General features: G+C 32.9%; 3 protein-coding genes across 3 annotated transcripts; 2 read left to right on the plus strand and 1 right to left on the minus strand.

The window, feature by feature from the left end:
* Positions 1 to 5,118: 5,118 nt before the first annotated feature.
* Positions 5,119 to 8,539, plus strand: LOC145056557 (histone-lysine N-methyltransferase family member SUVH9-like). The gene is made up of 2 exons (XM_079004245.1): positions 5,119 to 7,413; positions 8,092 to 8,539. Exon 1 carries the CDS (start codon positions 5,349 to 5,351, stop codon positions 7,320 to 7,322), a length of 1,974 nt encoding a protein of 657 aa, XP_078860371.1. The 5' UTR covers positions 5,119 to 5,348; the 3' UTR covers positions 7,323 to 7,413; positions 8,092 to 8,539.
* Positions 8,540 to 9,010: 471 nt separating this feature from the next.
* On the plus strand, positions 9,011 to 10,275 carry LOC145056558 (uncharacterized). The gene is made up of 3 exons (XM_079004246.1): positions 9,011 to 9,496; positions 9,583 to 9,755; positions 10,042 to 10,275. Exons 1-3 carry the CDS (start codon positions 9,158 to 9,160, stop codon positions 10,136 to 10,138), a joined length of 609 nt encoding a protein of 202 aa, XP_078860372.1. The 5' UTR covers positions 9,011 to 9,157; the 3' UTR covers positions 10,139 to 10,275.
* An 83-nt stretch (positions 10,276 to 10,358) lies between these two features.
* LOC145056559 (uncharacterized) lies at positions 10,359 to 11,922 on the minus strand. The gene is made up of 5 exons (XM_079004247.1): positions 11,695 to 11,922; positions 11,278 to 11,584; positions 11,020 to 11,181; positions 10,792 to 10,941; positions 10,359 to 10,675 (listed from the first exon to the last, which is right to left on the minus strand). The coding sequence occupies exons 2-5, from the start codon at positions 11,318 to 11,320 to the stop codon at positions 10,530 to 10,532; spliced, it is 501 nt and encodes a 166-aa protein (XP_078860373.1). The 5' UTR covers positions 11,321 to 11,584; positions 11,695 to 11,922; the 3' UTR covers positions 10,359 to 10,529.
* Between the last annotated feature and the right edge of the window lie 1,770 nt (positions 11,923 to 13,692).

Consider the following 13,692-nt stretch of genomic DNA (forward strand, 5'->3'; position numbering starts at 1 on the left):
CATACCGAGATATATACCACTTTTCATTCTTTACGCTTCTATTTTCTTTACCATTCTGCTTCGGAGAAAACTTAACAAATAGTAGGCTTCACCATTCGGCTTCAGAGAAAGCTTAACAAACGGTATGCTTCTTCGGTTGATAACATAGTTGGTAACATAAATTATTCAATCCTTGATTTTCTGATCATTTGCTGCATATTCATCCTCCAGGACAAGAACAACTACACAAGGTTAGCAATCTGAATTCATTCATTTGTAAAAATTCGATAACAGATATTACACAAGGTTAGCTTTTCCATACGATATTGCCCCTATTCGATTCTTTTGTTGTTTTTTTCTTATGCATAAATCAGATTGTCTTTGTAAGTATCGATGAATAATTCAGTTCAACTTTCACAACATTCATCGATACTTACAAAGATGTATACATTTAGTATTGAAGTTTATAAAACATCGATTTTTAACTGTTTTTCCAAGAAACAAAAATTTAGTTTTTAGTTATACCAGCAAGTTTTATAACATCCCTTCTTATTTTGTTTCAAACAAAATACATAACTAACAATTAATAGCAACATACAAATTTTATTTTATGTTATTTCTATTCCTTTTGATTGTGTTTGCTGTTGTGTGTTACAATATCAAACTATTCTGATTTTTGAATTGGTACTGGGGATTAGTATTTCTGTAATTCCAGTTTGTATCGGTCCAGGGGTATAACGGTCCTTTTATAATAAGGGCATAGTGGTTGTATTTTTAGGGATTGTTTTTTGGTCCATCTTACTTTACATTTATGTGTTTATCGTTTCTTATATTTTTTTTCCCTGTTTATCAACCACTTAACCCCATATCGTATTTCTATGATGAATCAATAAATTAATGGTACCTAAGAAAGCCAAGAGAACTTGGAAGAGACCGGTGAAGAATGTAGCAGTGAAAGCCAACTTATGGTTTAGAACTCCCAAGTACAACATATATCAATGGCGACAAGAAGCTTGAATCTGATTCTGATCATATTTTCATATTTAAATAGTAAGTAATATTATGTTTTTCAAACATTTTTTTATAAAACTGTAATATCATTTCAAATATATTAAATTAAAATTTAGCAAAAAGGTTTAAATGGTTATCATTTATCATTATTTTGTTTAATATTCTAAAACTGGTAAAAAAACATTAATAAAATGTATAGAAATAGTAAACTTGGTTATAAGTTGAAGGATTCGGTAACTCCGGTTGTTTTTCCTCCGACTTCATCATCAACCTTTTGAAAGCAATTAGTAAAGGTTTTCTCCCACTGAACCTAGATTGTGTTATTCATAGTTCCTTTAACCAATTCTTGCTTCATGACATTGATCTCTTCTAACTTATGCAATATCAAATAGCATGCTCACAACAGTAATTGGCAGCTAAATCAACAAACATGATCTAATTTACATCCCAACCTAAGTATGTATTAACTCGGATTCACGAATATTTTGTAATCTGAAAAAATATGGCATGCAAATTGAGGTTTTAAGTTGTCAAGTTCACTTAATTAAACTTATCTCTGGTCAAACTCATTAATCTTATCAATATATCCATCGGTACCTCTTATTACAATGAAGTTTTTTTTCGATTGATAACAACATTAATCTCCACATGGATGATGTTAAGGGGCACCTTGTGTTTAACTAATTCAGTCTTACATGAAGAAACTACAAAGACGGGGAGGCTTCTTACCTAAATTCCAGCCGGCAGGTGACAGCTTCAATTGAAAGATAGGATGGGTTCTGGCTTCAGCTTCCTATATGGTTGGTTTCTGAATGAAATTGCCAAGGTGGACTGGCTCGTGGCGGAGAGGAAGTCGAAGCCGTCGGAGGTGACGTTGATGAGTGATGACACCGACGACGACGAGTCAACGAGAGAAGCAAATCGGTGACCTAATTTCGTGTTTTCTCTTTCCCAGTATAGTCCCGACTCATTTTTAATAACAAGTACTCACTTTACATAAACTACCCTATACTATGGAATAATATTGATTTTTGTCTTTATTTTTTGAAAACCAAATTACTAAAAGGGCTAAAATGTGTTTTATGATGGTTGTAGTTAGATTTTATACAATTTTATTTCTTATAATATCTTTTATTTAACCATTATATAGAATGTGATTCTATATTTAAACCATTTTACATGCTAATTTAATTAACCATTATACATTTACATACATAATTTCTATCTATCTTTAAGAATAATATTTTGCAAATCTATGATTAGTTTTTTGTTTTTTAAAGTTTCAATATTGATAACCCTAAAAATTGTAATAAAATCATCAAGGATTGTGATAAGTTTTTTATATTCAATCATTTACTATAACTGATTAATAATTAATTATGATTTTTTCTTATAAAAATTTATTTATTTTTATAACCGTGATTCTCACAGGTTATAACCTAGTAACTATATAAGTAAGTATTAAATGTAATAAATATGATCTTAAATTGCAATAAATATGTTTTTTTCTTCCTTATTTTAAAATTAATTTTAAAAAATACTTAATGTTTACATTTTGATATTTAATTTTTTTTAATTAACCCATGTAATACATGGGTTTCACACCTAGTAAATAAATACACTGTAGTTATGATATCTCTTCAAGGGTAGATATGATTATTGAAATTAATGCCAACAAAAATCTTCAATATTCAAGTGGCTCTAAATACAACTACCCTCCAGTTTTGTGGCCCTTGACTTCACCCTACTCCTAAGCAGAAACGGTGCTCAAATACTCTAAAAAACCTGAAAGATTAAAATACACACACAAAAAGATGAAAATGGTAAAATGAACTTTCAAATATAATAACAATATTTTATAGACAATACTACAAACAAGCTAGAAACATGTAAATAGAGACGAAAGAACATCAAAATTAGATTAACACCATACACTCATTTAGTCTTATCTTTCTTCTTCCCTTATAGGAGTTTATAAAACATTTTCTATTTTGTGATGGATTTCTGAATTACTTTTTTGAGATATGTTAGGTTGCAAAAAATGGAACAACAAAGAAATTGAATGGATATGTAATCATAAATCAAGATAATAGAATGAGTAATTCCCTTCCAGAAACATGTTTGTGAGGCAGAATGGAACATAATGAAAATTTCATACGATTCTTATGTTATATATTGCAATTTAAAGTATAAAGATAATCCTACACATATATTTGTTTAGTTATTATTATGTAATTAAAAATTATTTATATTGCAACTTTTATACTAATATCTTCTCTTATTACTGAGAAAATCTTGATACTCGCAATGTTCCCAACCCTATTTTCAAGAGTGTAGGGTGTACCCATTTATCCTTGATAAAGTAAACTCAATAAGAAGATTCAAACAAGTTAAACGAAAGAATAAGGTTGTGCAAGGTTCTTACTATACTTCTCGACATGCCCAGACAACGCAAGTTAAACAAAAAAAATATGCTAATTAACCAAAATTAATCAATCCCAAACATTTTCCAATAAGATTTATCGATGCAATCTATTTACATGATATACTAAAACTTTTTCTTTTCTTTGCTATTCAGTCTAAAGATGTTTTTTTTATAGTATTAAAAAAGGATCGGTGAATAACTTATTTCTAAGAGCCCAATTTGTATTTTTATAAAAAGATGTTTTCTTACAATAAATCAAAACACATATCACCACTGGGTTTTGTTGAGTTGTAGAATATGTAGATCACTCACTGGTATAAGTGTTTGATTCCATCTCCAAATCCAGGAAGGGATCAAATAGGTAAAACATTATAGAGATTGAGTCGAGTATATCTTCCATTCACGACCTAGTAAGCCACAAAAAAATCATTGACTAAATTCATATACAAAAATGTAAAAATAAAAAATAAAATCGACATACAAATTCACTACCTAGTGGACATATCTTCCAAATCGAAACAATGGATGAGAGGTAGTGGAGCTGTTGTGTCCATCCTTTTGCTCTCCAGATACCTATAACTTAAAAAATCAAAATCAACAATACAGATCATAAGAACAAAAATCGAAGTAGATTCATAAAACATAACCATTATGGATTTAAACTTAAATCGAAAGATTTTATAGATTGAAACTTCATAGTTAAAACAAAATAAAAGAAACATAATCTAAAACGTACCTAAAATCGATCTAAACTATGATCAAATTAAAATATAATCCAAAGAAATTTATTTCTATATCATTCATTCTTCTTCCATGATGTTCGAACACACGAATGATCCACACAGATCGAAGCCCACATATATTCTATTTCTTCTTTCCCCAATTTTCTTCTCCACTGCAAAATTTAGGTTAGATAAATTATGTAAAGAAATGAGGGGGAGAGCGTAGGAGTACTGGTAATGATGGGTGAGCGGGATATTTTTTCATTTTATTTTTTGTGAGAATTAATTGTCATTAATAGAATCCCTAATTTAATGCATTTTATTTTTGTTAAATTTAATTATTATTAATAAAATTCATAATTTAATTCACTTTATTTTTGTGAGATTTAATTGTCATTAATAAAATTCCTAATTTAATTCATTATATTTTTGGTGATATTTAATTGTAATTCCTAATTTAAAACGTAATATATGTTTTATAAAAATTGTGAACAAAATTAAATAGTTGACAAAGATGGTGTCAGCAAATAATCCAAATGTGAAAAATATAGGATTGAAATGTAATTAATGGTCTTGACTTTTTCAGTTTAGAATTAAAAGTTTCTTTTAATAATATTTAGAGATTCCACTTAAAATTTTAATGTAATAACTAAAAATAAATATAATAATAAATAAATATCAATTTCATTAATTGATTTACCTTTTTATTTTAAAACTCCCAAATTAAGGCTTATTAGTTTATTTTGTTTAATTATTTAAATTTAAATAATAAAAAAATCAATTTTAATAATTTATTTTTTTTATTTTTTCATAACTTTAAAGTTATTAAATATTTAGATTTTAATATTTAATTTTTTTAATTAATCTATGTAATAGATGTGTTTTCCACCAAATATTAATATAATTTAATCTTAAAAAATAAACATATTGCACAAAGAGGAGGTATTCATATAATTTAATCGTAAAAAATAAACATACTGCACAAAGAGGAGGAGCTAGGAGATCAAAAATCACATGTTTTTTGACATTGGGTTTTCCCTTTCTTTATCGTAATTTCTGCATCTCTCTCTCAATATCCAGCTTCCCTCACAGAATCGCCAGACCAATACATCATTTTTAACCACTCTGCACTCGTTTTCTCCCCATCCATGAGCGTTTAGGAAAAAATCATTCTTTCTTCCTCCGTTTCCTTGCACACAATTGACAAAGAAATGGGTTCTTTAATTGATCTTAATCTCTACCCTGATCCTCCTAACACCACAACTATCGCCACCGGCTACGCCGACACTGCTGCAATCTCGATCATCCCGAAAGTTGAACCCAAACTGGAACCTCTTGATGAATCAGCTGATGTCCCACCAGAATCCAACTCTAACCCTATTTTGGGCCTCATTTCACAGCCGACCACAGCACTAGTCGAACATTCCGAAGTAGACGAAAACAATGTCTATTCAGAATACAATAGGATATCGGAGATGTTTCGAACGGCATTTGCTAAGGACATGGAGACGTACGACGAAATTCAAGCCACGGATCCCGACGCGCAAGCAATCGTGCCGGTTCCTGAAGAAAACCAACTTTCTACCGTCGTTGTGCCGTCTCGCCGGAAGAATCCATCACGGTCGTCGGAATTGGTTAGAGTTACAAACCTTGGAATCGAGGACGAGAGGTACTTTCGAGACGTGGTAAGGAAAACGAGGATGATTTATGATTCTCTTAGGGTATTAGTCGTTATGGAAGACGATAAACGTAGGTCTTTCGGAATCGTCTCTACTCCCCGCGCCCGAGGGGATCTGAAAGCTTCTGCGGTGATGAAAGACCGAGGCCTATGGTTGAATCGAGACAAGCGGATTGTTGGGGAGATTCCTGGGGTTCACGTTGGCGATGTATTCTTTTTCAGAATGGAATTATGCGTTGTCGGGATGCACGGCCAAGTACAAGCAGGAATTGATTATTTAACATCGAATCAAAGCTCGAATAGGGAACCGATTGCTACCAGTGTGATTGTTTCCGGTGGGTATGAAGATGATGAAGATGCTGGCGATGTTATTGTCTACACTGGTCATGGCGGACAAGATAAGAATAACAAGCAAGTCGTTCATCAGAAATTGGAAGGTGGGAATCTTGCGATGGAAAGAAGCATGCATTATGGAATCGAGGTAAGAGTAATCCGTGGGTTTAAGTATGAAGGTAGTCCCAGTGGGAAAGTTTACGTTTATGATGGACTGTATAAAATCATCGAAGCTTGGTTTGATGTGGGTAAATCTGGTTTTGGAGTGTATAAGTTCAAGCTTGTTAGAATGGAAAACCAAACTGAAATGGGTAGTGCACTTCTTAAACTTGCAGAGAATCTTAGGACAAAACCTTTAGAGGTTAGGCCTGTTGGATATATTAGCTTTGATATATCAATGAAGAAAGAAAACATCCCAGTGTTTCTATTCAATGACATTGATAGCAATCACGAACCAATGTACTATGACTACTTAAAGACAACTGTTTTCCCCCCTTTTGTGTATCATAACGTAGGAGGTGGGTGCATGTGTGTCTCCGGATGTTCAAAAGATTGTTTTTGTGCTCAGAAGAATGGTGGTGAGTTTGCTTATGATTCAAACGGTCTTCTTGTGAGAGGGAAGCCACTGATATTCGAATGTGGACCTTTCTGCCGTTGTCCTCCTAGTTGTCAAAACCGTGTAAGCCAAAAGGGTGTGAGAAACCGTTTTGAAGTTTTTAGATCAAGGGAAACCGGTTGGGGAGTTAGATCACTGGATTTGATACAAGCGGGTTCTTTTATTTGTGAATATAGTGGGGTTGTTCTTACAAGAGAGCAAGCACAACTTTTTACCATGAATGGTGATAGTTTAATTTATCCGAATCGATTCAGTGAGAGATGGGCAGAATGGGGTGATTTGAGTCAAATATTTTCTGATTATGTAAAACCATCATACCCTTGTGTCCCTCCTTTGGATTTTGCGATGGATGTTTCAAGAATGAGGAATCTTGCGTGTTATATGAGTCACAGTTCGTCTCCAAATGTGTTGGTGCAGTTGGTGTTGTATGATCACTCGAATCTTGCGTTTCCTCATCTTATGCTTTTTGCTATGGAGAATATTCCTCCATTACGGGAGTTTAGTATTGATTATGGACAGGCTGATGAGTGGATGGGGAAGCTATCCATTACTAATTAAATCAATTCTCATCCTCTATTCTCATTTTTGGTTTTTGGTTTTTTTATTTTTATTTTTATCTTGCAGACTCTTGGATGCATCATGTTCTGAGGTAACTAGATTCTCACATTATGGAAAGTTTTTCCTTTTTTTTTTTTTTTTTTTGTTTTGGTCTGAGCTCTTTAAATGCAAGAAATAACAATCTACTTTCATCTATTTGTTTATTTTTCTACTTACATTTTTTTCTTATTACAGCACTGTACTTTGTAAAATCGACCCATGTATAGCAATGTCATCCAGATATAAAGCAATTTTCACTGCTATATTTGGGAAGATTTTTCAAAGTACAATGTTAAAATTTGGTAGGTTCTTCTAAGTACAATTCCTTAATAAGGAAAATATTGAAAATAAAATGGCGTTTCAGAAAGAAATAAAAGTAGGATACTGCAATATACAAATAACTTGAACGTACATTGCTGTTTCTTGCATTTAACGTTATCATTTATCATTTATGTCACCATCATGTTTGATCATTTTGATTTGGCTATTTCCTACCCTGTTAATGGAATATTTTTATTTTTCCCATCTAATCAGTATAATATATGTGCAATTGGCAGTATTCAAGGTGTTACTTTTTTAGCATATTAGTTTGTTGACAGTAAACCTATATATACTACAAACATTGTTGTATAATATATATAAATTATTGCATATCATATGAAACTTGCCATTGGATAAGGATTAACAGGTATATGCTAATTTTCACATGAACTTTGTTGCTTCTTGTTAGGTACAAGGTGTAGAAGCTGTAAATATGTTGTGTCAAAAGATTTGCAACGTTTTCAATGCTGTGATTCAGAAAAGGCTTCATCAATTTTGTGTCCTGTTGTCAAATTGTGAGCAATGTTCAAAATCTGATGGGAATAATATATTCAGACATTTTCAGAGATAAAGTAGGTGTATGCAATTGCTGACAAGTTTAGATACATGTATGTAGAATGTAGTATGTTTTATTGTAGACTTTCATATGTTAGGATCAGCAATCTTAGTCGTTTAATGTGATAATATTAGCGTGTATATATTAAGTTCCTATTTATTACAATTTTAGTAGAGCAACTGTATCCGGCATCTTCAAATGAGTTGTTTCTGGTCTATATTTTTTCATTTGAGGAGGGATTGCTTAAGCTTGATTTCTTCTTGTATTGACATTATTCCATTTATCATCTTTCTGTTTGTAATTTTGGGTCTGTTTGATAAAATTGTGTTAATTAGTGGTTTAGGTGATTTATAAGGTCTTTGGGGCAAACAAGACAATATAAATGGGGAAAAATGTTATTTTTGTCCCACCCAAAATGTTAACAAACTCAGCTCTTCATCCCTCATTTATATACAAGATAACAATGCCTTCCTTACAGACCAAGGGATAAGTGTTTTTCAAAATAATAATAATAATAATAATAATAAATTGTAAAAAAAAATTTATTACTGTTTTTGGGTATCTATAGTTTATACAGGATAAGTTATTGTTTAGACAATGATAATGTTTGTTACTTTGTTTGAATAAATACCCTTCCATCTGTCATCACAGTAAGGTCAATGCACGGGGAACCCAACTAAGTAATCCTCACGTGAATCCACTAACGGGAACTACTTTTGCAATTAATCTTGCCTTTTTCTTTATTCAGGTTTCATAATTTATTTTAATTGTTGATTGAATCTTACTCAAACGCTTCATAGAAGCTCATCAACTCCATTAAATCTTGTCTGAAAGCCCCACAACTGTCTTGATCACTTTTCAACCACCACTATACATATGCATATACATCTTTCATCTATTTCATATCTTTTTCCATTCAATGTTGCACACCGAGCCATCTTTCTGCATTTATGCAGATGAAGACGGATGTCTTCAAAATGAGAAAGGGGATTTAGAGACGAAAAGTTCAAAAAAATCGGACAGTAGTGGTGAATTCTCTTTTGCAGAGAGAAGTATGGGATTGATTGTGGAGGATGAAGAATCAAATGGATTTAAAAATGAAGAGATTCAACCACCGAGTCCTAAAATGTATCTTGCTACAGGGTTTGGAATCGATGGTATAGGTGGCACTGAGTTTACACCAACCTTGTTCGATGACGAGTACTATAAGATGATTGTTGATCCTCTCGCCTTGAGGAAGTGCGCCCAATTTTTACAGGTGAGAAGTCATCATTCTCTTTCTTTCTTTCATTTCCCAAAATTTTCACCAGATTGTAAGCTTTTGAGTATGATTAATGATTACAGTCCAGGGGTGATCTTACTGGAGCTGAGGATTACTTCTTGCGTGCTACACTTGAAGACCCTAATGATGGTCAAACTCTGATGCAGTATGCTAAGTTTGTCTTGGAGGTTCATGGTGACCAGGATAAAGCCTTGAGTTACTTTGAGAAAGCTGCTCTTGTTGCTCATGGAGACTGGTATCCACTTATGACTCCACAACCTCAAATTTCATTTCTATATATACAGGACAAGGTCATACTGTGTTTGGCATACACTAGACTATGCCTGGGACTATACTAATTGGACAAAAAGTACATATTTTTGTTTGGAAATGATTAAAATAACCCCATAAAGCTTTATCCAATCCCAATGTCCATGTAACATGTAACAAACATAATCTCAATATCATGTCTAAGCATTATGCCATTGAAGAGCTTAATTGAAAATGGGTATTTTTTTTTTTTTTTTTTTTTTTTGTTTCAGTAATATTCTTGCAGCATATGCTAGCTTTCTGTGGGAAATAGATGAAGAGTGCGAGCATGTTGGTGCTGTTTCTGTAGGTGCAGAGCCTGTGTTGTAGTTGCTCTGGCCCCATGCTAGAGTGTTGTTATTTGTGTTTTTGTACTAATCGTTTGGATGGGTACTTATTGCTGTTGTAATATGAGAATAATTATATATAATTCATATTGGTCTATATATAATCATTTCGTAACCAAATACATGCTCAAATGTTGGATTTTTTCAGAGATTATGTAATCACCCGTGACATCTATTCTACTTAAAAACTGAACCAAGTTACCTTTCTTTCAAATGGTCGATATATAAGCTCATTGTTTTACAATACAGATGTGCCAATATTAAAAACAAAACCAAAGCGTATCTATATTACAGTATGAGCATCGGTTAGTTGAGTGTCAATAAACCTTTAATGATAAAAAATAAAAATAAAAAAATCCGTTGCACACATCTAATCATTTCCATGACCATGAGCTGTTTTTCTTCTCGAGTTCATAAGACTTCTTGCACTTGACATGCGTGTTTTGACTCAGCTTATGATTCTTCGATTCTGAACGTTCTGTTTTTGTTTTGTTTTTGGTTCTGAGCATCAAATCATTCTCTGCCCACATACCAACAATTAGTCTGATTGTGCATGCATATAACAACAATAGAACATGTCCTGATTATACAATAATTTGAACAAAATTGGGTTAAATACGGATAATATATAAGTACCTGGACTCGATAAAACAGCTCGCGGTGGCAGGATAGAACTTGGCTTAATTACCTCTGCAATTTTCTTGTTCACCTTATTATTTGGTTTATTTCCCCCTGCAACTTTTCTGTCGACCATCGCAGCTGCTTTTGATGATGATATATTGGCATCTGATTCAGCATATAGAAAATTAGATATACTCTATGGCTAAGGTTTGATTATGTAAATTAAAATCGTTAGATAGATGCCTGAAGTGGAGATGTGATGAGACTTGAGAACCCTCGGTGGTGTGTAAGTGTAACCATCTTTATGTTGAGGGGAATTGGATGGAGACTGGAAATCCTTCAAATAAATTCTCTGAAACTCTTGCGGATCTTCTTCTTCTTGTCTCACCTTCACCTTCGGATACACTTTGAAAAATTCATAACAAAAATCAATAGACGTATAGAAGAATACATAACGTATTGATATAAATTAAACAAGCAAATAAATAAACAAAAACTTACTTGGGGATTTGATTTTGTAGGATTCCGGGTAACTTGGGATCATCCAAAGTACACAACAAGTCCTTAAACGAAGAATGAAAATGAGATTTCTAGATACAAGTCCTTAAGAAGTATAACAGAAGAAAAGAAGAAGAAAAAACGATTTCAATAAGAAAATCGTGCAAAGAAGGTCAACATCAGTGGCGGTCAACGCAAAGATTAATTGTGTTCGTGTTGTGGCTCTTATGAACGCTGGTGGGCCAAATATATACACTTTCTCTAGAATCTTCGTCACCTCATTTCTAGCTTTTTAGTTGGGTCAACGTTTCTGTTTATTATGTTTCACAGGTTTAGCTTTCTAAAACATCAATTTCCGACCACAAGATTGATATAGAAAGCAGAAAGAAATGAATAAAAAATACAAAACCCAAATCTTACCTGATACGACTAGAGATATATTCATGGCTCTCGTCACGCGGGTAAAACAATGCATTTGATGATCGTGATGATGATGATAGGCTATTGGGAAAAGTGTTAATGTGATTAAATGCTTCCAAACTCCGGTCGAAAAGATGAGATCACGGCAACACTTTTGATCTCGTCAAGGAAAATCTAACGCCTCCCGGCAGTGGCTTCGTGAAATCAGCGGAAGTTGCTGGTTTCACCGTTCTGCTATGTTTATGGGGATTTCAGTTTCATGGTTCTTAAATGTATCCATGATTCCATAACCACGAGTTTGTTTTTTTTTTTTTTTCCTGTTTTATATATATATATATATATATATATATATATATATATATATATATATATATATATATATATATATATATATATATATTAAAAAAGAACAAAAAATATGTCAAACAAACATTATACCTGAACTCCTAAATTTTTCTTTAAAACTCTAAAACGAACCCAAATGCATCTTGATCTAAAATGAACTCAATGCATCTTGATCTTTAGCCGAAGTAATAATAAAGCATAAAAGTTGTAGTAGGCGCGGATGAGTGAAACGAATTATATTTGAATCAATCAATGTAAAGAAAGCAAGAAATAACACATAGATCTAAACAAGATCTATTTTCAGCTCAATTAGTTGTTCGGAACAATACAAAGAGATTCCGAGTACATGTGAATATGTGAGAAAGTTCTTCCTCTAATCCCTAAGTGCTTACCATATTTATAGGGTACTCACGGACCGAAAAATACAAGGGTTAGACATTACATACGAAACTCTAATGCGCCTTGTAAATAGATAACGATAATGAAAGTCCTTAAACTTTCGCTACTTACAGACACTACTTTTGATTCTCACAACAACTTTCCACTCTACATTCTCCCCATTTGTGAGACCAGTCGAAACTTCAAGTCAATGTCTTCATTGTCTGTAGAAACTCCTTCTTTATCTCCATATACAAAAGAATGATTTTTTGAATCTCCACCTTGTCTTCATTATCGTTCTTCCTGCAATTATTGATACGGAACAAAATATTCAAAAAATGAGAGTTTGTGTACCTCTCATTATGATTCGCTTGAAAAAGGAACTTCGTCGGTCTTCCTCTTTTGTTCCTCCCTTGAAAAACAACCCCAAAGGGTTTATGGATGATTTCTCCATCTTCAAATTTCTCTATATTCATCTTCCCCTTTAACAGAGCTTTTGGCACTTTCGATGATTTGTTGATTGTCATGGCTAATTCAATATATGTGACAGCCAAATAATCATAGAAGCAATCAATGAAGGCCTTGATGTGATCATAATCAATGATAAAAGCATTCCGATATTCCTAGCAACTTGTGAAGAATCCACTTCACACAAGATCTTAGAAACTATGATGAGATCGTTAAGATTCATCAACAAAAAATCTATAATTGTGAACTCAAAAGCCACATTATTTGCTCGCACCACAGAATATCGAAAATTCTACATCAACCCTTGAAAAAGCACATCTGGGACAATCGAAATGACCTTTACAATCTTCACTAGTGACCAAACTTCTTCTTCACTTTTACCCAGAACAACATGAAAGCGAATTTTCAACCTTTTGTATTCATCCTTGTCTTCGAAACTCTCAGCAAGTTTGAATTGGTTGAAAGCAAACATCAGATGATTTATAGGAAAATCAGGCTGACTGAAGTTGGTATTTTCGATGTCATAACTTCTCTTATGTCTCTTCATAAATTCCTCCACATTATCGAGCACAACAATCTCGATAGTTTCATAACACCAAGCCTTGTTGGTACCACCCTTGTTCAAGCTTGGAGGATCATTCACCCTTTGATTCAAAATGCTATTCACTTGCCTTTACCTTTCAATTTAATTTCCTACAATCTCTTCTTCTCTTCAGGGGAAGGTTCCACTTGGATACTTTTCCCTTTATCTTTGGGATTGATTGTTGGTGTTGGATTGACAATCGCAGAACTCAAACCTCCTTTCAT

Source organism: Lactuca serriola, chromosome 6, assembly GCF_051521515.1.
Source record: "Lactuca serriola cultivar US96UC23 chromosome 6, Lser_US96UC23_V15, whole genome shotgun sequence".
Taxonomy (NCBI): Eukaryota; Viridiplantae; Streptophyta; class Magnoliopsida; order Asterales; family Asteraceae; genus Lactuca; species Lactuca serriola.

Bases quoted from the DNA above. Each gene is read 5' to 3' on its own strand.
- LOC145056557 (XM_079004245.1), top strand. From the start codon at position 5,349: ATGGGTTCTTTAATTGATCTTAATCTCTACCCTGATCCTCCTAACACC.
- LOC145056558 (XM_079004246.1), top strand. From the start codon at position 9,158: ATGTTGCACACCGAGCCATCTTTCTGCATTTATGCAGATGAAGACGGA. The intron at 9,497-9,582 runs GTGAGAAGTCAT...TAATGATTACAG, and splicing joins AGTGCGCCCAATTTTTACAG to TCCAGGGGTGATCTTACTGG. The intron at 9,756-10,041 runs GTATCCACTTAT...TTTTTGTTTCAG, and splicing joins CTTGTTGCTCATGGAGACTG to TAATATTCTTGCAGCATATG.
- LOC145056559 (XM_079004247.1), bottom strand. From the start codon at position 11,320: ATGATCCCAAGTTACCCGGAATCCTACAAAATCAAATCCCCAA. The intron at 10,942-11,019 runs GCATCTATCTAA...ATGCTGAATCAG, and splicing joins TCATCACATCTCCACTTCAG to ATGCCAATATATCATCATCA. The intron at 10,676-10,791 runs GTACTTATATAT...GTATGTGGGCAG, and splicing joins AGCTGTTTTATCGAGTCCAG to AGAATGATTTGATGCTCAGA.